The 25437-nt window shown below is 38.6% G+C and overlaps 1 protein-coding gene across 1 annotated transcript in view; it reads left to right on the forward strand.

Moving 5' to 3' along the window:
- LOC148424154 (inactive dipeptidyl peptidase 10-like) overlaps positions 1–25437 on the forward strand; it is a 69047-nt gene that overhangs the window by 27064 nt on the left and 16546 nt on the right. The window contains exons 6-20 of the mRNA XM_088414453.1: positions 2794–2846; positions 2957–3038; positions 5480–5600; positions 7059–7213; positions 10080–10177; positions 10271–10394; positions 10471–10509; positions 12344–12451; positions 14790–14875; positions 14968–15015; positions 18236–18357; positions 21484–21531; positions 21763–21861; positions 22610–22679; positions 25234–25428. Coding sequence (XP_088270579.1) covers positions 2794–2846; positions 2957–3038; positions 5480–5600; positions 7059–7213; positions 10080–10177; positions 10271–10394; positions 10471–10509; positions 12344–12451; positions 14790–14875; positions 14968–15015; positions 18236–18357; positions 21484–21531; positions 21763–21861; positions 22610–22679; positions 25234–25428 — 1448 coding nt within the window. The remainder of the gene's footprint in view (positions 1–2793; positions 2847–2956; positions 3039–5479; positions 5601–7058; positions 7214–10079; positions 10178–10270; positions 10395–10470; positions 10510–12343; positions 12452–14789; positions 14876–14967; positions 15016–18235; positions 18358–21483; positions 21532–21762; positions 21862–22609; positions 22680–25233; positions 25429–25437) is intronic.

Below are 25437 nucleotides of genomic sequence, written 5' to 3' on the forward strand. Positions count from 1 at the left end.
TCCAGCACATCACTTGCAACACCTGCACCATTCTCATGGAGAGGCCTTTTTTCCTAGAGGGATGTGTCCGTCAGCTACGGAGAGTTTGATGTTAACTGCTGTTAGATCCTCATCTCTGTCAGGCTAATCAGAAGATACAAATCTAGTGGCAACAATGTTTTCCTTTGTTATGATAGATATGTTGAAAACTTTGCAGGTGCCTTTTTGCCACCAATGCCAGCTGTGCGATCCTATATATCACCAAACAGAGGATCAGAAAGATTACTGACATACCTCCTCATAAATGCAACAAGGTCCCAAAAGTGAGAAAAAAGATGATGGGTATCGTACATTTCAGAATGAATGGACTGAAGAATGTTGAATTTAAGACACTGAATGAAGATTTGGAAAGAATCACACAGCAGAAATCAGGGCTGCTAAGCAAGCACATGTGGACAGAAATGGAAAAAAGAAAACCTTCAACCCAAAGACCAGTCCTCAAAACTTGGAACACTCTTCCTGTCAATACCACACACTGCAGCATGTAAGTATTGCTGTATTGACCATGTTTGGATCGATGTATGCATGTGAGCAGTCATTCTCACATCTTACAAACATCAAGTACAATCTATGATCATATTTAACGGATGAAAGTCTCAAAACTTGCAAGAAGCTTAACCTCACCAAGTATCAACCATCTTACAAAGACATCAGCAAATCCATGCAGCACCAGAAGGCGCATTAGTGGTATTATAACAACATTATTTAAAAGAATAAATTAGGAGGATTATTATACTGACATTTAGTTGAATTTACTTTTAAAATATATTTATTGGCTTTTACTGAAACAAATTTCCAAATATTTTGCGTTCATGGCTCTCTTAGTCAAAATGGTTCCTGGCTCCTACTTTAGAAGACCTTTTGCTACAATGTAGCCATGCTCAGGAGCCATTTGCTGCCACAACCAACTCTTGCAGTTGTCCTCTTGTAAATTGCTGCAAGTAGGATAAAGCATCAGCCTCTTCCACCTTTTCCACCATTCCTTGCTCCGCTGTTAGTGGTGATGTCACGAGCAGTGAAATGGGTGGGGACACTAACTGCAAACACGATTGCTGCAAAATGTGACCGGTTTCAAAATTGCATATGAGGTACAAAATGCTCTCACAGAACATCTCCAAGTGTTTGATGATCCAAATGAATAAATTGCGATGAGCTTGAGACTCTGAACTGTGAGGCAGACATGCTAACCACTCTTCCATCATATATTATACTGTAGTGTCATGCTGTTAACTTCCAAGTGTGATGTTGAAGCGTGGGTGGACAGAGTCACATGACAAAAGTTCTTCCTTTGCCTCCAATGCGCACACGAGTTACACACACAAGGAAACGAACTTTTAATGACACTCGGCGTTGTTCTTGGCCTCTAGCTCAGGCACAGACAATGTTTTAGCAGTGTTCATGCAGTGAGCCACGAGTACCATACAACAACAAGAGAACAACAACTCGTCTCGCGATGACAACCGGTAATTGGGTACAAATGTTGCATTCAATGATCAAACTTGGCTCGGAAAACTAAAACAAGGAATTGGCATATATAGGTTATCAACACCTAACTGCATTACAATATTATATTGTATTGTATTGTATTGTATTGTACAGTATTCAAAGTCAAAGTCAAAGTCAAGTTTATTGTCAATTTCTTCACATGTGCTTAACATACAAAGGAATCGAAATAGCGTTTCTCACTATCCTCTGCGTTTTACATGTATACAAGACAACGCATTGTCGGGAGAGCGAGTGGCCGCTGCGTATACACGCGCCGCCATCTTATGTAAGTGGTAGTACTGAATAATTAGCCAACAAAGGCGTAGAAGCAGGTGGCGGCACCAGACAGGATGCCGGCGAGGCCAAACGGAGCAAATCCGCCGGTCCCAAAATCTTTTTCAACATTGCTGCCGTTGCTTTGATTCAGGAACCTGGTGTAGTTGTCGAGCGTGAGGTTCCAATTGGTCGTGTCGCCTTTTACGAAGCCCGAGATGATGACGAAGCCCAGCACCACCAGATTGATGCCGGTGAAGATCTTGTTGACCAGCGCAGATTCGCTCACGCCAATTCGCTCACGCCGAAAGCAAGCAGGCCGGCAGGTCTGCTCGGCGTCCAGCGGCCTGGCCACAATTAGGGTTCCGCTGGCCTTACCCACGTCGAAACGGTTGTCGTAGTTTCCGCCTGTGATCTCGAACCAGACGATTGTATTGCATTGTATTATATATCACATTTGGAACAATGGGTAGGCTATTACATTTCTTTTGAAATATAAAGCTTAAAGTTCCAAAGGTTACAGGTTTATCCTTTGTTTTGCAGTGCATTTTAAAGTTTGCATTTTCCATTAATACAATTGTACTCTGAAATGCACTGTGGTTTAGCTCTAAAACTCCTGCAGCAAACGGATGTTTCATAATCCTAGATGATGCCGATGAGCCCAAAGCCTCAAATGTAATATCATGAATTTAAATGCTTTGTTTTGCCACATATGTGCAAACAATTCAATTGGTATTCCAGGATGAACACCATGATGTAATCTGCTGGGATTTTCATCAAATAGGCAGTTATAATAGCTTCCCTTCAATGCCCCATAGCTGTCATTTTTATCAAGGAGAGGCGAACCACAATTATTGCGCATGATTGGTTTTCCTTTTTTAGAACTAGATTTACGAGATAACTTTTTAAATCTGCCTGAAAAGTTTTGTCTAAATACTGAATAAGTGAAGTGTGTTGTGAGCAGCATTCTAGTTTTGTTTTGTCTCCTACATTTAGGAATATCAACATTCTTTCATGGCATCATACTTAATCTACAACCTTTATACAAGGTCAGTGAACAAAGAACAGTTTTTTTCCTTATTATAGTTGTGATTTAGGACAAGATTTGTGACTTGTACATAGGTGTCTTTTAATATGTTTGTTGATGTTCTTTGACTAGGGAAGTGTTGGAACTAAATCCTCCTGAAGTCTCCAATTCAGTCCTCCAGTTTGCTTCATGGGGTGTTGGTGGTCAGCAGCTGGTAAGCAATTTAGCCAAATGTTTTTCAAGTTAATTTATCAGCGTGTTCCGTATTCTTTTTGGGATTTTGTGGATGTAATTTGTTGTGGATTATAGGCACGAAGCCAAATAGGTTTCCAGGTGTCCTTTGTCACTGATTTTGTTCATAACGTGATGGACAGAATTTCAAGGCATAACCATAATACTACCTTGATGAAGTATTGTATGATGTAGTATTTATATATATATAGGGTTAGGGTTATACATATTTATTTGATTTAAAAAGCATTCACACTTGTACCATAGCATAAACAGATTACATAAATGAATCCCAGAAGATTCCAGTTACAACTTTCATGCCGATGAAACTTTGGGTGACCCATATCAATGGGAAGCTTTTACTGTTCACAAGGCTTCATTTGCCCATACTTTGAAAAAGGCATTACAAAATAAGTTAGACAACCTCTGTGTTTGGGAACTGAGAATCAAACTCTAAATTTCCGATCCTTTATGATCAGATTGCAGGTATGAGTTGGTCTTATTGATTTGTTTGTTATTGTCTTTATTTATTTTGTTTATATTGTCTTTGTTTCTTTTTTTTTTTGTCCCTACTGTCAGTGTCTCATTTAGTTTGAATGTGTCTACCTGGTTGGTCCCTTGTCACCTCATCAGCTCCGTCCAACCCTTTATGTCTGGTCGATGTCTTGTCAGGACTTCCCTGCTTTTGTTTAGCCTTTGGCCTTTAGCAACTGTAATTGGCCTGTTCGTTGTTCCTTAGCCTTTCAAGTCTTGTTACCAGTGTTTAGTGTTCATCAATTAAATGACGCTTTTGTGAAGCACCAAAACATATAGGCAAATTGCTTCGAAAATGGGTTCAGGAGTTGAATGTTCAGTAAGAATGACCTCTCCTTGCAGAAGAGGTTGATTTTTCAGCATCATTTTCTTGAAAACCTTTGATTCCCATATCAACGCTGAATGTGATAACCAAGTATTAAATTAATATTAACAAATACAAATAAAAATTCATCAATATTTCCTGTTACTGATAACAGATATTGTATTTCGGAAAAGTTTCAGTTAGGTGTGCTTGTGCAACTATGTCCCTTACGAGGAATAGAGAATACTATAGAGGGCTTATTTCATTATTTTTTTTAATTGAGGTAAAGTGGGCCCCCGTGTTACGACATTAATCCGTTCCGCGGTTGGGATCGTAAGGCAAATTCGTCGTATGACGGGCAACCCAAACCTACTTTAAATAGCTAATGCGTTTAGAACCCCAGGTAAAACATCAAAATTGTACATACATATTAAAAATTGGTACCAAAATAAGTAAGTGCTACGTGTATATATAATATACATGCATACAATCAGAAAACATCATAAATAAAAAAATATTGAAAGGATTTATTTACCTTTGAATGCCGCTTGTTATGCCCATATTCCCAAATAAGGGATACTCCAGCATCGTTTCCATATGGATCATCTTCTTACTTCTTTCTTTAATATCACGAGCAATCTTGGGACCCATGGCTAACTCTTTCAACTTTGAATTAAGCAGTAAAATGCACTATAAATATGGTTTTGTAACCACTTGCGATAGAACAAAGCTTTACTATTCCGGCATTTTGAAAGGAGTGAGACCGACCAATAGCAGACCAGCATTGTAGTGACACGTTGCATGGATGCATTGACTGCAACAAAAACAGCAGACCACCATCTCCGTGAGGAGACGCCGAGCAATAGCAGACCAGCGTTGTAGTTACGCGTTGCATCGAAGCAGTTAGACAGCAATAGTAAATAAGTACAATTCCCTAAAAATGCCAGCAGATGGAGGCAAAACAACACAAATACAGCCAACCCCCTAGGGTCATGACAGTTGTTTTTGTCGCAAATCCGGGAAAATATCATAAAGAGGAGATGAAAAAACTCAGTATTCCAGTTCGTAACATGTAAATAACATAAATCAGGGACGTTGTAACACGGGAGTCCACTGGATATTATCTGAACCCCATTTGGACAGATTCAATTTCTTTTTTTTTTGCTCACAACTTCTTCACATTTTGAAAATACTGATGATGAAACAATGTTCTGGACTTCTCAAAAGCAACCGCACCTGACAACAACTCACAAACTGTTCATTTGCGCTGTTGTATGAGACATTCAAATTCTATTCTTCTCTTCCCCTCACCTGTCAGAATCCAGTGTTTTTCCAATTACCTTTTTTGCCTCTTTGTTCGTGTTAAATGAAATTGGCTTTTTGAGTTCGCGTCAGCTGCCAACTTTCTTCTCAGCAGTTTGTTCCTCAACTACCCACATTAGCAATACTTGACATAAATACAGAGTGTATGAAAAAATCCTAGGTGTGTAAGTACAAAACAAGCTAACCCTAATCCTATTAAAATGTTGGTTATGTAATGTAAATCACACTAACATGAACTCCAAACTTACATTTATATTCCACAGATTTATATATTTGAAAATAATATCTTCTACCAATCGGAAGTCCAGAGCAGCTCATGGAGACTCACGTCATCTGGACAGGAAGGGATCATATTCAATGGCATTGCAGACTGGCTATATGAAGGTAATATACCATTCATACCGCCAGAGGTGGGCAAAATCAGCACTGATGGACTGTCTGTCAGTACGTCGCCAACAGATGCCCGTTTTGCCGACGGATTGACGAATGACAGGAAAACGACGAATTAAAAATGTCGGTATTGCAATTTTCATTCGTTGTTGTAATTACGTCAGATGTCCGTCAACCCGCCACGCCCCTTTTTGTTTAATGAAATACTGTATAATTCAACTGACTTGGATGTTAATCTGGCATATTGCTGTATTTTTATAGGACAAAAAATCACTTTACAACACCACCAGGCAGTGGAGAGACATGTTCAGTGAAGTGAATAAACTGATCGCTTCAATTCACTTCTTGTTATTCACAGTTATAACACAGCCGATTGACCGGAAATTTATTTGTAGTTGCCCCCTTACTTAGTCCCGGTTTCACGTTTCTTGCTATTCGAGCATTCTGGAAATGCGGAACAAATTTGCATTCTTTCTGTGATTGGCTTTGTCAGGAAAATGCAAAATAGAAGTTTTTTATAATTCCCCAAATCCTTTTTTTTTAATTTTTTTTAGTTAATTCAACCTCAGCAATACTTTGTTGTACTTTACTCAAACCCCTTAGCTGTCTTAGTTTTGGTGTTACACTTATATTTGTCACATCCCATAACTTGGGGGACTCAGGATAATGGGACACTCACAAGGCTCGGAGTCTCCCAGTTCCAACGTGTGGGGAAAACACAAAAATCCAAATTACAACAGAAACTTGCTTAAAAAAATAAAATAAAAACACAACAAAAACAGAAAGAGTGAAAATGAGTCCATGTGATCAAGTCCAACAGGAGAGGGGAACAGAGCCAGACAAGGAACTGATGCCAAGTACCAACAGAAAGAAAACTCAAAAACACTCGGGATAGAAAAGTACCAACAAAGGACAAAAAACTCAGAAGAGCAACCGCAAAAGTCTCGGGAGGAATCAAGGCCATGGAGTAACACAGCCAGAGGTGTAAAATAATCCGGCGTTGTTTCCCTGTCCTGGCCGCACTTAAAAAGCCCATAATGGCAAATGGACATCAGGTGGCCAGTGGCTCCTCCCCCTCAAAATCACCTCCCCACAGCTGCAGAAAAACGATAGAATACAGTTAGGCGGGAAGACAATATTACCGTGTTGTGTTTCAACTTCAGTGTAACTGTAGAACCACAAATTTGGTGTTAACTTTAGGTGTAAGTACTATAACAGCTCTGCATGCTGCCACTTACACTCCTGATTTGGCTGGTAGTAAGATTAGTGGGGGGAAAAAAAAAACATTCAGACAAATTCACATGTTGATTTTGATATCAAATTTGCCACAGTTTATAGAGCAGCAGAGATGGAAAATGATCATTATTGGGTGCTCTTTATAATATTAACATAAACAATTATATCAACAGTCAACTAGTTTGTAGTTTCAATGTAGATACTTGTTTTTTCCAGAGGAGGTTTTGCACACTCAAGCAGCTCATTGGTGGTCACCTGATGGCTCAAGACTTGCTTACCTCAGCATCAATGACTCCCTGGTCCCAAACATGCTCTTACCATCTTACATGGGATCCATTTACCCAAGGGGCAAGGAGTATCCATACCCTAAGGTAATACATAACTCAGGCAACTTTCACCCACAAAATTGGTAAACTATCAGATGTTGGCTGGCTATACCATTTGACTAACTCAGATCAATGCATGTTAACCTTTTAGTACTGTACATAAATGTTGATTATCATTGAGCCTCTGTTTTTTCAAGTTGCCTGGGGAGCGGTTGGTTCCCGCAGGAAAAAACAAAACAAAACAATGAGGTCTTTTGAGATCTAAATTGAGGATAATATTGGATATAAGAACATTAAAATGTAAATAATTGTCATTGTCGTTAAATTAAAGCCAAAGCTAAATTGCTACAGCCACAAGGGGTGCCCCATTCCAAATGTGATTGGTTTGATATCAGCCCAATAAACAGTATCAATTTATTTTGGTCTATATCCAAAATCTTTTAGACTGGCATTCATATAATTTCTTTTGTATTTCTTTTATTCAAGTGCAGTATATTCTCATGCTGAAAGACAAATTTATGTAACCCACATGTTTGGAATAAATGGGATCCATTTTCTCATCGTCGAACGCCTTCTTCAAGTCCACAAAGTACATGTAGACTGGTTGGGCGAACTCCCATGCACCCTTGAGGATCCTGCCGAGGGTGTAGAGCTGGTCCACTGTTCCACGGCCGGGACGAAAACCACACTACTCCGCCTGAATCTGAGATTCGACTTACTGATGGACTCTCCTCTCCAGCACCCCTGAATAGATCTTACCGGGGAAGCTGAGGAGTGTGATTCCTCTGTAGTTGGAACACACCCTCCGGTCCCCCTTCTTAAAAAAGGGGACCACCGCCCAGTATGCCAAACCAGGGGCACTCTCCCCGATGTCCACGCAATGTTGCAGAGGCGTGTCAGCCAGGACAGCCCTACAACATCCAGAGCCTTCAGGAACTCCGGGTGGATCTCATCCTCTCCTGGGGCCCATGCCACCAAGGAGTGTCTTGACCACCTCGGTGACTTCAGCCCCAGAGATGAGAGAGCCAACCTTGGAGCCCAAAGACTCTGCTTCCTCAGCGGAAGACGTGTTGGTAGAATTGAGGAAGATTTCAAAGTATTCTGCCCACCCGTTCACAACGTCCTGAGTTGAGGTCAGCAGTGCCCCATCTCCAATGTACACAGTGTTAATGGTGCACTGCTTCCCCTTCCTGAGATGCCGGATGGTGGACCAGAATTTCCTCGAAGCCGTCCGAAAGTCGTTTTCCAAGGCCTCACCGAATTCCTCCCACACTCGAGTTTTTGCCTTGGCAACCGCCGAAGCTGCACTCCGCTTGGCCAGTCGGTACCTGTAAGCTGCCTCTGGAGTCCCACAGGCCAAAAAGGCCCAATAGGACTCCTTCTTCAGCTTGACGGCATCCCTTACCGCTGGCATCCACCAGTGGGTTGGGGGATTGCCGCCACGACTGGCACCGATCATCTTACGGCCACAACTGCAATCAGCCAACTCTCAGACTGGTCAGCGAGATGTGGCTAATGTAAGGCGCATGTAACAGGAGCTCTTGGGGAATGTTCTTATAATATATGTTTATTGATCTTTATGACTGGGTCGAACCTTTCCTTTTTTTGAGTTTTCGGATAGTGACTCATTTCCGTATAACAGCCGGATCGAAATTTCAGACATGCTGAGTCTTAGGGCGAAGACCGAGTCCGCTAAATCTGGCCGTGGTAGACGGCACCAGCAGCCTGAATGCCCCGGGAAGCTGGAGGCTAACAATGTTGATATGCTATGCTGCATCAAAGTCATGATGGATGAGCAATGAGAGGAGATTGTCTCCAAATTCGACGCTATAATATCTGAGTCGGTCAAGAAGACTCTCGGCCTCTCTGAAACCACTGGAGGAAGCACTTGCTCTGCAGGCTGTTGCTATTCATGATTTGGAGCACTTGGCTAACTCATATTTTTCCGGACTCTACACCGAACGTGGCAAAGCGAAGGGTGTCTTTCATCCCGGTGAAGAGGGAGCTCCACAGCTGCACCAATGTTAAATTCGGCTTGAGGCATCCAGCTACGTTGTAAATTTTACTTGGGTCAGTGATGGCACCTACTCCAGGTTCACAAATGTTCTTGTTTCTTATTTTTATCTTCCTCAATGTGTCATATATATATATATATATATATATATATATATATATATATATATATATATATATATATATATATATATATATATATATATATATATATGTAGACATACGTCACAGTAAGATTTGCATCAGATAAAGACAGATGAAGACAGTGTTAAACTGAAGAAAAGATGGATTGGCAAAGTAATTTTTTCTTCTTTTTCTAGTAAGTCGAGAGGTGTAACTATTCTGTTGCATAGGGATCTTCTTTCCACTGCACTGCATGGCAGTTTTGATATTTGCATCTATTGTTTTGCTTTTTCATACAGTTCATTTGATTTGCAAATAATAGTTAGGCTGTCTCCCTCTACGGTATATTCTTTGTTTTTTCATTGGCGCTATCAAAACATATTACAATCGTATCATGAATATTTATGCAGATATTTGTGGTCTGAAAAATATGTCAAATGTAGGAATTGAAGCAAACAAAGAGCAATTGGTTGAAGCAGGAATGAAGGATTTAAGAAGACGGGATTATTATTATTATTATGAGTCATGATTTTCTTGCCTGCTCCAGGGTCTTCGTGTTGCTCATTACATTTTCCTCCCCATGTGGACATATGAAAATTGTCCTATATTGCATTACCATGACCCCTCTGTCATAACTCATTATGAAACCTCATTCGCTTATAAACAATTTGTGTTGCTTTGCTATGATCACAGTTCGTGCAGTGCGCTATGAATTGCTTTTCATATTTGATTTGATTTACGTTAATCAACTGACATTTGTCTTATATTCATATAGATGGGTCAGATGAATCCCCTTGTAAACCTTTATGTGGTACTTCTCGACGGCAGCTCCCAAACAACACAGCTGTTACCTCCAGCCCGTCTTGTAAAGAGGTAAAACTAGTCAGTTTGTGTTAGAAATTACATTATTTAAAAAAATGAAACTGCATTCTTATGTTTTCACTGTATGTTATTTTTTCATTTTAGTCAATACTATATCACCATGGTAAAATGGGTGACAGTGGACAAACTTGCTGTGCGCTGGATAAATCGGGCACAAAACTTGTCCATCCTTTCGCTCTGTGACATAAATACAAACAAATGTACAGAGGTGCGATTTTTATGTTTGGATTTTCTCAAATGATCATTTAAAGTTTATGGACTAATTTTAATTTTTCTTATTGCAGAGACATTTGATGATGTCAGATAAGTGGATAGGTCGACAGGTAAGCTCTCCGAAAAAAAAAAAAAAACAACAAAAAAAGAGTCTACTTTGTATTAAAAGTGAGCTATCAACTTTCCAAATGATTATTGGAATCAAAATGCAGATTCTCAATTTTAATTCCAGGGAATTCACAGAGAAGTCTTACTTTTATAATACAATGCAGGTAGTTGTCAATAAACTGCAAATTGGCAGATCGAAATATAGAAAGCGTAGGAATGAATCAGGGAGCAAATGTACAGGTATAAAATATGAACAACAAATAGAAAGAACAGAAACCACAATATCACAAGAGTGCAATCGTTATTGGTATTCTCAGCGTGTTCTTGTTTTGTTGATATTGCGAGCATTTATAGCTCTGGGGAAAAACCTCTTTGTCTCGCTTCTATGAGCATTGTAGTGCCATATAGAGGACCAGATAGAGTTAAATAAAAGCCTTAGATACTCCAAACTTTAATTACTTAAACACACAAAACCTAACCTAATCTGAAACAATAAATAACAGCTGACAATACATTAAATATACCAAATAATTTTCTAGGGTACAGTCCAGCCATGTGTATTTTTTTTCATTATAATGACCATTAATACTCCACCCCAAAGTTGTCTTGTCGAGGACAGCTTTTAAATTTGTGGACAGCAATGAGAGCATACAGTATTTTTCAACAGTTGTCAACAACATACACGTAACTCTCATGTAAAGGAAGATTTTATTGTTTCAGCACTAACATTACTTGGCAGAGTTATCCTCTGCGATTGTACAAACATGGTTTGTAATTAAAGTCATTTCAGAAAATGACAAACGTGTCACAATTAAATTAATTAAACATGAATAAAAAATGAAAGCACCACAAATTCATTTCTATTTCTGTGCTTCACTCTTATTGGCCACTGAAGTAACCAAATGTGACTAATGAATCAAGTTGAAATCCCTTGGAGAAAAAGTAAAGTTAATTTCGGCATATGTGAAGGGAATCATATATTAGGTTGTTATCATTATGTGCTTAGTTCATTGTTACCCATTTATGCAATCCTAGTTCATTTTGACCCTGTCCTTAGATAGAGCTGTTGACGCACGAAAGTGTGAGCCGGGACCTTGGCCCAGCTGCCGGTGGCGCCCGGCTGGATCTTTTGTTGTGTTTTGTAATCTGCCATGCTTTTGCTCAATAAAAGCCAGGGAGGGACGGCTGGGCAGTGAAATTAGCGTTGGAAGACCCACGAGTTCATTTGCCCAAGCTTTTTTCCTTATGCCCGGCATAGAAAAGTCAATCTTGGCTGGTCTGAGTTACTCTTTTTGCTGTTTAAGCAGCTAGGCTTGTCCTAGTCTTCTTTTCTTAGATTTCTCTGACAGCATATTCCTTTGATAGTATGCTTTGTCCACTAATCCTGTATTTCCGTAACCTACGATTGCAAGTTGAAACGTTTGACTGCCTGGAAATTAAAGTTGAGACCTCGAGGGTAGTTAGAATGAATCTACAAAACAATGTCTTTTTTTGAAAATTAATCTTGTCTAATAACTCAAAACTAATCTCCCCCGACATAAGCCTGGTTTTGATACAACACATCACAAACAACTGAAGTATCCTTAAAATGGATTTAGCCATTAGTATCACGATAAAGATGATCTACATCACACTTGGACTTTAAGTGATCTTGAGCAGTGAATATAAAATCCGATAAGGACGTTTTAAAAGTTTTTCTCTAAGGCTAAGCCAAGGAAATGACCAGTGCTTTAGTTATTTATTTCCATGAATTTGTCTTTATTTTGCATTTACTGAAAATATTGGTTTCAGTCCAGTATAAAACAATATTTTCTGTGTTTGCTGTGTTTTTGCCAGAATGAAGAGCCGATGTTTTCGAAAGACTGTACAATATTCTTCTTGACACTGCCAGTACAACACATTTTACTTGGAGCATTCCGCCACGTGGCCATGATTTCCAACCAAGTAAAGAATGAATTGTTATCCAAATGCAGTCAGTTCAGATCTGCTTTTTTTTCTCCCTTGTGCAAAATGAAACGTCAAAGGTTGAATATATTAGTTTTTGGATCACTGGTCAACAATATAAGGATTTTTTTCTCCCATAGAAAATATTGACATACTGTATAATAACTTAAGCCAGGCATGTCCAAACCCAGTCCTCGAGGGCCACCTATCCTGCATAATTTTCATGTTTCCATCATCCAATGTTGTTGTAAGGCAGGGCTGTCCAAACTTTTTGCAAAGTGGGCCAGATTTGGTGTGTTAAAAATGTAGGGGGCCAACCTTGGCAGGCATTCTTTACATATGGCAGCAGTGACTTGAAATACATTTCAGCGAGCCGTTCTGTGTTTAACATTTGCTTTTTTATTTTCATTTCAGCTATCTTTTAAGCATATGTTTTGGTTCATTTGAAATCAAAATATCAAAATTGAATTGACATTAAATATTGAAATTGACTATTCACCTAACTTCACTTTTTTTAACACTAACTTTTTTGTAACAGTTGAACAGAAGTAATTGTACTCTTGGGTGCAAGTTACATTTGAAACATAAAAAAAATATCTCACCATGGCAGTTATAGAATTTATTTGTATATTATATTTATATTTATAGAATATTTATAGATATTTATAGAATTTTTAAACACAATAACAGAAATGAGCAAGTAATAGTCATATCAACAAGTGCAGGGCTCATTTAAAATATGAAATAAGTGCAGGGCTCATCTCAAAGATGAAATAAGTAACTATAAATGTTGATTGGATTTTTAAATGTTTATTATTCTGGAGTGAAAACTGGAAAAAATAAAAACCTTTTCAGACTTATCGTAAATGAAAAATGACTTGTCCACATGAGTGTGATGGGTGAAACTGAGATCTGAAGTGCAGGACAAAGGCCAGGTGTGGCTTTATGGCAGTAGTATGGATGCGCAAGATGTCTTTTAAGTGAGAGTCCGGTAGCCGTGTCCTCACACGGCTCTTATTTAAGATCATAACCGAGAATGTCTTCTCACACAAATATGCGACCCGAACAAGCTTAGCATTTTCTTCCCAAATGCTGGAATCTCTGGGAAACTTGTCCTTATCCAGCTGTCTGTAAAACTTGGCGATATAAAGCTGCCGGTGCTCCCCGCAGCTCACTGCGTCACACTGCAGCTCAACTTTCCTCCTTTTGTTGATTGTCGCCATTTTAGAAAATTAGGGGCTCATACAGTCAATTACTCATATACTAATTTGCTGTTCCTAATTGAGCCTAGAGATGGCAACATTTAGCACATGCAATGTATTCATCCAATGTGTTGATTCTCCATGCGGGCCAGACGTTATTGATTTTTTGACGGAGGCTGCGGGACGGATGGAAATTGACCACGGGCCGCATTTGGTCCCAGGGCCGGACTTTGGACTGTTGTAAGGCTTCCGCTGAGCTTGCTGATGAGCTGATCATTTGAATCAGGTGTGTTAGGAGGACAGAAACCTCCAAAACATGCCGGATAGGCGGCTCTCAAGGACTGGGTTTGGACATGCCTGACTCAAACAGTGGTTCTCAAAGTGGGATATGTTGACCCCGGGGGTCTATGGACTAACAACAGGGGATTTGTTAAATAATTTGGGTTATTAACTCATTCACTGCCAGGCCAGTCAAAATGGATCATCGATATCTATAGCCGTCATTGGCAGTGAAAGGCTTAAATACCTGGTTACCTTGTTACTTAACTCGTTCAATCCCAAAGACATATTTTTATGTTTTTCAAGCCCAGACTTTGAATCCCAGATACTTTTTCTCCCCATTTTTTTCAGGTTTTTGGCTAAAGGCACATCTAAAAACAGCTGGTACTGAATTAATTTATTAATCAATAATTTTAGGTAATTACTAACTTAAGTGCCTGAAGTTGAACTTATTCATTCAGTACCAGCCCTTCTTAGAACCCAACCCGTCCAGAAAATGTCTGGACTTTAAAAAAAAAAAAAAAGAAAAGGAAAAATATGTCTTTGGCATTTGTCAGACCCATGTAATCCACGTCATCATCAAAGGGCTCGATTATTTAGTCTCTAAAATGGTGATGCTTTTCATTTGTTTTGTTTCCACAAACATTTGCAATGGGAGTCCTTGGGAAATTTTGCTTTCTAAAAAGGGTCCCTGACTCAAAACGTTTGAGAACCCCCTGAACTAAAGAATCAATTTCAGGATATATAACTACATTGATTTGGTTGACTTTAGATCATAATCAAGATTATGTCTTGATTTTTGTATTTCCTTGGGTTATGTTTGCTCTGCCATTAATTGTTTTTGCTTCTTCTTCAAGGGAGAGGACATCCAACATCTTCCCTTGACCTCAGGAAGCTGGGAGGTCTCTCAAATTCTGGGATATGATGACAGCACTAATTATGTGTAAGGAGAGTTATATTTACCGATGGTCTAATCTAATGGTATGAGAAATATGTTCTGGTTAGTCTTAAAGACTTGTGGACTTTCTTTTTCAGTTATTTTCTAAGTCGAGAGACTGGCACAACACAACAACAATTATACAGGTATCTATCTAATCATAACTATTTTTAGGAGAATCATTTAAGTATATGGGTCAGGTAAAAGATTCCAACTGAAGAGAGCAAAAATGCCATCTGGATTGGACTAGAGAAAGTATGAGAGGATACAATTGTGTGTGTGTGTGTGTGTGTGTGTGTGTGTGTATATATATATATATATATATATATATATATATATATATATATATATATATATATATATATATATATATATATATATAAAATATTACTTAAAGAAGGGCCCATATTTGGGGGAATTTTCAGAATGATCCTAATGCACTATAACATTTACACCTGCATTTAATTTGACCTATTCTAATCTTTTGACTGTCCTATTGTTCAATGTGTCCGTACACCTGCACAACTCAATATTTTCAAATTCTGAACAGAGCTGGACACAAACTCTGTACTGATAAACTGCCCGTTGGTCTGTCACTGACTTGTCAGCCCGTTTTGCTGCCGGACCATTAGAAATGACGGACTTAGCCTGGTGGAGCGGTTGTTTTCATCCTTTGTTGTAATTGTCAGCTGTCACCCGATTTTTGATCATTTGAGCATAAGACACTGTCACACTGAACAGTAAGTTTGGCATTAGGGCTAATTATTACTTATTACAGTATATGAGCATAAGAACGTTGCAGATTTATCCACTGTGCTACCACACAGTACAAAGTGTTGAGAAAAAAATACATCAATAATACCCTGCATTGTGCACAACTTGCATGACTCATTTTTACCTTTCATTGACTGCAAATCATAGCTGGGACCTCATTGTGTGTTGTGTGGTCACATAGTTTCATGAAGTGAAATACATACATGTGCTTAACACATTCATTCTACAGGCAGGAACAGTATTAAGAGATTTTTTGTTTGAGTTGATTTTAATTTTTTGTATGTACCTTGGTGCTCCTTCTCCGCTCTGCTGTCCACTAAAGATGACGACACACATCGATAAATGTTGCTGTCACAAATACACTGTTTATGTCTCAGAAAAATTACCATCATTTCAAATTTCCACTTTGCTTTTTTGCAGTGGTGGTCCATGTGTTTTAACACTCAGGCCATCAGTGATTTGACCCTTCAGAAGCACACACACATTACTGGGCTACACAGGCTATATTCTGGAGCAGTTAAACATCAATAAACCCGCATCAGCAATTAAAACCTTTGACTATATGTGATGCTGGCACAAGTTAAATTAATTAATAATGATTTTAAATTATTTGTCCACAAAGTTTTATGAAGTCCACCAAGTGTCATGTCAGCATGGCACGTTGGTGACGGGTGTGGGAAGGTGGATCCAAAATGCAAAAGAGATGAGCTCAACAAAAAGATCGATTATTCACAGAAGCTAGTTGAAACACAAAAAAACACTGGATTAAATGTAACAACAGAAATAAAAACCAAAACCAAAGTCAGACATTACACTAAAGACAGACGTGAGGTAAAAACACAACATGAAGCCAAAAGTGAAACATTTCAAACACCATAAAATAAATCCACAACAGGAGAAACCCAGACAGAACGAGACTTAAACAGCTTTTACACGATTGTAAGCTAAATTACAAATCACACTTTAGCATAAGAACATCATTTTATTTCTTTACCACTAATAGGATATGAATGAAATAAAATTATGAAAACATATTAAAAATGAAAAAATAAATACATTAGATACTCGACTCACCAAAACACTTCTTTCAGCATAAAATCCATTCTTCTTACTTTCCTCAGAAAGACTTCAATGATCTTCTTGTAGAGTTTTTCTCTTGTTTCATTTCCAATAATAAATCCTTTTCTATCAAAATAGATGCCAATGCTGAAAGTCACGTCTGTCCAATTTCCGTTTTGCTCTTTTTCAGCCCTTGTGGGTTAAAAAAAAACAAGTAGATTTGAGTATCCTGCTAAATGTCCATGGGTCTGGCTTCGCTGTATGCTACTTAGGGCAAATGTTGGTTGACCAACATGTTTTTTTTTTTTTTTAATAACTTTTTTTAACTACTTCCAACGTTAAACATGGTTGACCAATATAGCATCACCTTCCTGCAGTGAGCATCCAATCACGTCACGTTCAACGTGAGGCTTCTAGCTTGCCAACTTATGACTCGATTGGCTATTGAAGCTGTCTAATAACTAAATAGACCTGTTCAAATTTCCATTAGCGCATGCACGGAAGCCCGTAGCTGTTGATGCGAGTGCCCTGGCCTCTGGGCAGAGGCAGCTTTCATACAGTCTAACGACACAAGTTATCTGAATTCTAATTGGCAAAAAACTCAAAACTAAAACTACAGCACTGGAATGAGCGTAAGCAAATAGCTATGACACAAAAGGAAAAGAATATGGTGAAAATTTTAACTTCCACATTCCAAAACATGCATTGCCGGCATATTGAACACACTTAATTGTCTTTAGGTGTGATTGGGTGCTTGAATGGTTGTTTGTCTCCATGTGCCGTGCGACTGGCTGGTAACCAGTTCAGGGTTTCCCCCTCCTACTGAACAAAGTCAGCTGGGATAGACACCAGCAAGCCTGCGACCTTTGTGAGGAGAAGCAGCTCTAGAATATGAATTGATGGATGGATGAATCACTGATGGACCAAAGTCGTGGGTGGATATTAGACGTGCCATTAAAATTTGAGTCGTGTCATAGAGTATCTTTAATAGGTTGCCGTAGAAACACAGAGAGGCACTGGAAGTTGACATTCTTAGAGTTTATTAAGTAATACATGAATCGAATTCAAATTTCAGGATAACGGAATTAGACTCTCGTTAAAAACCAAAAAGTACCCAAATATTGCACTGTCTGACATGTATTCAAAAAGATTTCACTCTGAAATCAAGTATCCCTGACTTTCTTTGAGCTTTTGAGCTGTGTACCATATGTATGTATGTATGTATGTATGTATGTATGTATGTATGTATGTATGTATGTTAGTTATTTGTTTGTATATTTAAAAGTTTCATTGTGTTATATTCTAATTCAGATGTAACAAATCATGTATATAATGTCTGTACTAGTGGGTGCAGTTTCCAACGATCATTAATACAGCATTCCTAGAAAATTACAATGACACGCCTATTGAGCCAATTCTAGAACAGGCTAATTATGGGGTTCTTGGGGGTTACCTTGTGGCTGGGGGTGCCATGTTGGTGAGCTCTGCTTTCCTTTGATACACCCCTGCTGTAATGTTATTCTTTTTAAAAAGGGTCTTAGCTGTGGAGCCATTTTGTAAAGAATGCCTCACCTGCACTCTCTTCAAGTCACAATGCACTTATTATGATGCAGTGCTCAGCAAAAACTATCAGCATGTTCTTCTACAATGTAGAGGTATGTTTCAATATTACTTTCTTTTTCACGATGCAAATCTGTCTTTTTTTTCTTTTTTTTTAATTGTGTGTCAAAACGTCTTCTGGCTACCGCACTCCAAATTACACAGCTTGGCTAGTCAACTGCTAGCACAAGTGTCAGGGGGTTAACCTTTTTGTAGACTTCTATCATGGTCTTCTCAAGTGTGCAAAATATAGTAGTATCAAATAGGTCATAACTTTCAAAGTTTTACAACAGAAACACATACAGTCGGCCCCCGGCTTACGAGCACCCTGATTTACGAACAATTCGCTTTACGAGCGTGGATCAGGGAGATTTTTGTCCTCCGCTTACAACAAACCTCTCGCCTTACGAGCAATTCGACATGCCGGCCATTGAGTTTGTAGAATTGTTCTCGTTTAATTGCGTCAATAAAAACAACAGTAGCGACATCATCAATCATCAGCAGATACTTGTGGCAGTAACGTGAACGCTATTGGTCTTACAACGTCACACTGACTGTCTCACTCACGGTGTCTAAATATATTACCATTTAAGTGTAGTGTTTGTACAGCTAAAGGGAAAAACAGCTGACATGAAATCAAATGTGCCGATTGCAGGACAAAGAATTGTCATTGGTTTAAATGTGTGTTTTTTTTTAAATTAATTGTCAATACATTCCAACCGTTTAAAAAAAAAGTGCGAATAATTATCAGTCAGTCACGGAGATGCGAATATGCTATTGGTCGATTAAGGTCACCCGGTCTCACTCACGGAGATGCTATTGGCCGGCGTCACACGTCAATCACAGAAATGCCGATATGCTATTGGCCGAACGTCTTTATCTAGCTTGATGGGACAGGATGGAAGGAAGGAGAGAAAATTAGTGAAAAACGGAATGTTGTGAAGACTTTGCAAACTTTATCTGTTAGACATAGCTTCTAAAATTACTAGCAGCGGTAAAGAAAGAAATAAGAGGATGATGTTTTAGTATCTGCGTGATTTGCACCCTGACTGAAAGAGTTACTGTAACACTGTAAGACCAATAGCATATCTATCGCTCTGTTAACTTTGTGCGTTGAACTCTGCCCCCCTCTGCTTACACCCAGCTCAAGTCTCGTTGATTCAAAGGTAAAAGCTATTTATCCATTGTATTTATTATATAATGCAAGTGTACAGCAGATTATGTCACTCAATTTTAATATATGTATACAGTGTGTCGTTTTTACCTAAGGCTTCGGCGCGCGTTGCACGCATTCACGAATTAACATGGGTTTGGATTGCCCGCTATACGAGCAATTCGAGATACGAGCGTAGCCGCTGAACGGATTAAGTTCGTAACCCGGGGGCCCACTGTACTTCACATATTTATTTTCCTTTGCAACAAATATTGTCAGTTAAATTTCCCTCTTTTTATAATTCCAGGTGTTTCTTTTTAACGCAATTAACAGAGATATATTTACAATAAGCGAACAGTTGGAAAACATATACAACAAGGAACCAAGGAGGAAGTGAAGTGATATGTGTCCAAATTCACATGCTACACAAAGCTGCCCGCTGTCCAAATTCATGCCACCTTTGAATGCAGCCCACAAATCTGGTCTTACCTGGAATATTCATTGAATTTTCGTGGATGTGGGTCATAAGCGAAGGACACATCGGAAGTATTCTTTGTGGCCTGTTTAATACGATGTTTAATACATGACAGCTTCTGGAGCGATGCCAGGCATAGACTTGACAGTGCAGTGGTTTTTGTTTTGAATTCTGAAACATCGCTTGTAAGGCACATTGGGAAACAACTGTTTCTATTTCTTTTTCTGTTTGATAACATAGAGCAAAGAGCTGACAGCTCTATTTATAAAACTGCTGGGTGAGAACAAAAGCCGCTTCACCGGAACAAAGTTCTCTGCAGCCATGCATGGAGGTCAAATCCATTTTGGTGACACAGAACACTGGACAGACGAGAGCTGATTTCTATTTACTTAAGATGCTATAATTTATGTTATTCTTACTCACAATAGAACTTTTTTTATCGTGATGCAAATCTTCAAATGTATAGGAAATAAAGCTTTTGGTAACTTTTTTGGTTACCACAGACAATCATCATATTTAAAACAAGATTCTGTTTTCACATGCAACAATCATTCCACTGGAAGACTCAAATGATATATTAAAAACAAAGTTCTTTCATAGTTACTTTACAGTTTCTTTATCATGCTTTTAAGGAAGCCGTAGCTGAAATAAAGCATTTACAGAAGACGACATAACAGTAACAACAAAGAAAACACACAATTACATTACAATATCTAATCATTTTTTGCATTTATTTCAAGTCATTTTTGCATGCAATTTTATTTATGCGCAATAGGACTAGCTGAGAAAAGAGGCAGCCATCAACTGCACCAACAGCAGAAGGAAAAGGCCAGGGCCGCCATCTCTGCACCTCATCCGTGTTGTCAGTCTTGGAGGTTCAGCAACATTCTAAATGAGTCCCTGCTCAGGCCAAAGTCAGGTTGGAAATCTGAAATGGTTGAGCAGTGGTACACTCAAGTTTGCTTTGCACTATGGACTTCATGGCTTAGTTAATAAAAATAAATGAGCACAAGTCAATTTGTATTATTCATATGTGATCTGAATGCATTATTCTTGCTGATCTACATTTCAGAAAATCAATTCTATGAAAGCAATCTGTAATGGTAAAAGGCCAGATTTGAAGGCTGCGTTTAAAGCCATGTGAATTTAGACACCGCACGTGGACGAGGCATACCAAAATTGACAAAAATGACATCACGTGGCCGAAAATATACACTTCGGAAAATTCAGCCTATGAATTTTGACACATCCCATGCCTACTTGTGTCCTGTCCTCTCTCTCTGGCTCTTGGCGCGTTCACTTCTGTCTCCCCTGTTTCATTATATATCATTTTGAAAGACCTAAGTCATAATAATTTACTCATTTGAGTACTTGACTGTTGGAACTAAAATTTAATGAAAGCAACACATTTTTAGCTGACTTTTACAGGCGGTCGGTTTTACAATGCAATGCTGAAGGGGAATAATTGAAGGTTTCACAATATAGTTCAATAAGACTTACTGCAGTTTTTCTAATTACAAAAGTCACAATTTTCCCGTTTTAAAATTTCCACAGGGCCTGGAATACCCCAAACTACCCTGCACAGAATAAATAAAATGAAAGGTAAGAATTCAGAGAAGAACAGTGAACTCATACCTAACGCAAATCTATGCATACAATACAGTTTGCCTAGATTTGGTTAAAAAGACTTAAGTAAATGCATCACAGTTTAATCCGTGCAACTTGGCATCTAGAGTATTGTTTGAAAATATATTAGTTGAACAATTTTTAATGAAATAAAAAATATGCTTTATTTGTACCATTCATGTCTTTGTCTTCTGCTGTCGCCAACAGACTACATGACTCTGGAGAGGAATACAGTATTACAACAGGCAGTAGTCAACAGAAAATTACCAAAACGAGTAAAACGAACTGTACAAATCAGCAATGTTGGTATGATCATTTATTTACACACCCACGTTTACATTGTGTGTGAAGTTATTTCATTACAATAATATTGTCAACATTTGCAAAACAGTTCACATGATCTGCATGAGCACCCCCCCAGGTAAACTTTACATTACATTATGCAAATTTTTTCACCGGCGGCTCAGTGGCGCAGTGGTTAGTACTTCTGCCTCACATTATGGCACCCGAGTTCAAATCCAGCCAGCTCTGGCCTTCCTGTGTGGAGTTTACATGTTCTCCCCAAGCCAGCGTGTGGGTTCTCTCCAGGCAAATAACAGATAACTCATCACTATAACTATTTGACATTACAGGGAAACCATCTGGATCATGGTTTGATTTGTTCAGCTTGCAATGCAACAATAAACGGCACTTTGTCCCAGTTGATTCAGTATCAAACTGATGTATTTATTACTATGGCGTTTTGACTGCAGGCACACTGAAATTGATAGAAATGCAAGGATCTAATCTCCCCTTAAAGCCCCTATTCCACTCAACAAACAAGTTGCAGAACGTTTGCGAGTGTCCGTGAAGATAGCAGATGTTGCGTTTGCATCAGGGTTTGTTGAAAGTTGCAAACGTCACCAGACATCTGCCTAAAAGACCATTAAAAGTGTTGGAGAATGCACATTTGCAAATTCGCAAATGTGAGAGGGGTACTTTAAGTCATGCAGTTTTTTGGGTTAACCATACATAAACTGAGTAAAATTATGACTGCTGTTTTCTTGTTTTTTAGCGCTTCGTATGGAGTTAATAGTCCCCAATGATTTTGATGAAGCATATAAGCATCCACTTCTTCTTATTCTGTAAGTATTTAATAATGAAACATTGTACACGCAATGTAATGAAATTAACCTCATTTTTTTTCTTTGCACATCGCCATTCCAGAGCAAATTTGATTTTACAGTTTTATCAATCCTTGAAACTTAAAAAGAAATTAACTGACTGTGGGAGGGAGACAGGAGCAGTGAGGGTGATGCCTGATATCTTCAATGAAAAAAAGGCCAAAGGGTGGGAAGAAGGGGAAAATAAAACAGCTGACAAACTGTACTCCTAAAAAAACAAACAAACAAAAACCACCTCAGCAAAATTAGCATTCTCGCACATGTGGGAGGAGTGTAGGATATAGCACACACACTGTGCCACAGTGTACATTATTTATTATCTGTTTACGTATATGCTGTGTTGCTTTTATTAAAGATTCATCAAAATAAAATGCCCAAAACAGAATCACTATAATTCCCCAAATATAAGATGCACTTGTGTATAAGACCGAGGGGTGATTTTGGGGTCAGATTCTGGATTTTCTGTTACCATGTATGAGATGCACCAACGCTTTGGCAACAATGTCAAAACGATAGCAAAACAGAATAAATCTCATCTGTAGTAAACGCTTCATATTTTCTTGTATTCTTGTCCGTATAAGTTTTTTACGCGTTAAGCGTGTATCAGATTTTCCACATTGTGAGCGGTCAGTTAAGGCCTGTGTAATGTTGAATGCACTCGAAGGAGTTGGTCTTCCTTTTCCTCGTGACGCGATTCGAGTTCATTTTGCCATGAATACCCGATGTTGTACAGCATTCATGTTCCAACAAGTTCATGATTGTGTGTATATGCTAAAAGAGCGCAATTAATAAATGCATCAAAAAGATTACCTTTCTGTGTTGTCTAACCGGTGCACTCATGATTGAATCAGCTAGAGACATTCATACCTTTTTCCTCTCAGTTTTCATAATATTCCTGTGTGTGAACGATGATGGACTCGGAGGAGCCTGTGAACCTTGGTTCATTCTGCTCGCTTCTTTTTTTGATAATAATGCCATAACAACGTCAGCTAACACAAGCTACTGTTAGCTGCAACATGCAATTGATGCTAACAGCCAACTGACGCCCCGCTCCTATAGTTCGACCCATCACGGTAATTATATAAGTATAAGTATATAAGTAAAATATTATATAAGTAAGAATACGGCTGATTATAAAAATGCACATCTGTGCATCAAAACTCAGCCTCTGTGGCTGACGGATCAATCTTCCTCAAATGGTGTCAAATAAAAAAAAATAAAAAAAAAATAATTTTTAAGTTACCTATAGGACGCAGCCATACTTTTGGTCTTCGTTTTTGGGGGAAAAGTGCATCTTATATTTGGGAAATTATGTTATTTATAAGAGGTAAAGGAGTCACCCCTCCCGCACCACCAGACTCAGGAACAGCTTCATCCACCAGGCCGTGAGACTGCTGAACTCTCTCCCCTTCCCACTCTGAAACTGCCTGAACTAGACCAAGAATCCGGTGAAAGAGTATGCAAGTCATCACGTTGAACTTCACATTTATTTTAGCTCATGTATGGTGTATCATGTAGTATCTGTTGAATAATAAATCAACAACAATCTTAAAGTCAGTAAACTAACATATAAACACTTAATCTATGAATTTACTGTATTTTTACCCGACATTAGCGGGTTAGCAACAACTAACAACTACTAACTATAAAGTGCAACCTCTACTCAAGCGAACACATAAACAGAATAAACACTCATCGCTTACTAAACATAGGCAGTAGCGTGCGTTATCAACATAAATGATAATAAACTATAAATATGAGCTTACGTTGTCATTCACTACGTCACCGTAACGAGCCGAATGATTCTCAGAGAACGTAAAACAGGAAACAGAAATGCAACGCGACCCAACAAATTAAAAGCATGTATTTCAAAATAAGATAAAAACTGTCACGAACTATAACGCTTGAAGGATTTTTAACATAGTTATTAACTAATATTACTTCGTTATTTGATTAATACAGTAGCCTACTGATAATGTACTTTTTTGCTTTTTTTTTTTTTTTTTTTTACATTTTGCACATTTTTAAATGTTTTTTTTATTTTTAAATATTTTTAATTTTTCCTGGAAAAAACGGTGAAGTACTGAAACCTCGATATCTGCGATATCTGAGAAAGCGAAGTATGAGGGATCACTGTATAACAACTACCTCAAATGCTCACAGCTGGGACAACCAAAATCAGAGTTGTCTTGCTTTGTCTCGTCCTGTTGGATTGTGTTGTCATACTCTGCTACTTATGTCTTGCCTTGGGATACTCTTGCCATACCTGGTTTTCGTTTTTAGTTTTAGTTTAGCAACACTAGGCAAAATAGCCCTAACATACCGCATGTTACTATTGTTAAGAATCTAGTTTTAGGATTGTCTTGTCTTGCACACCTGCACTTTGTTATTGTACATGTAAAACGGAGAGGATAGTGAGAAACACAATTTTGATTCCTTTGTATGTTAAGTACATGTGAAGAACTTTGAGTTGAAAGATAACATTTCAATTGATATGTAATTTTGGCTGTTGTAGTGACAGCTTCCTTGGTAGTCAGGCTGTGAGTGACTCCTTCAGTATCAGTTGGGATTCAGTGCTTGTCAGTTCAGAAAACATCATTGTGGCTCGTCTGGACGGCCGAGGAAGCAGCTTCCAGGGCGAGAGGGTCCTGCATGAGGTCCACCAGCGACTGGGCACTCTTGATGTTGCGGACCAGATCGCAATTGTAAAGTAGGTTTG

Source organism: Hippichthys cyanospilos, chromosome 5 (genome assembly GCF_059441005.1).
Source record: "Hippichthys cyanospilos isolate Australia breed blue-spotted pipefish chromosome 5, RoL_Hcya_1.0, whole genome shotgun sequence".
Lineage (NCBI taxonomy): Eukaryota > Metazoa > Chordata > Actinopteri > Syngnathiformes > Syngnathidae > Hippichthys > Hippichthys cyanospilos.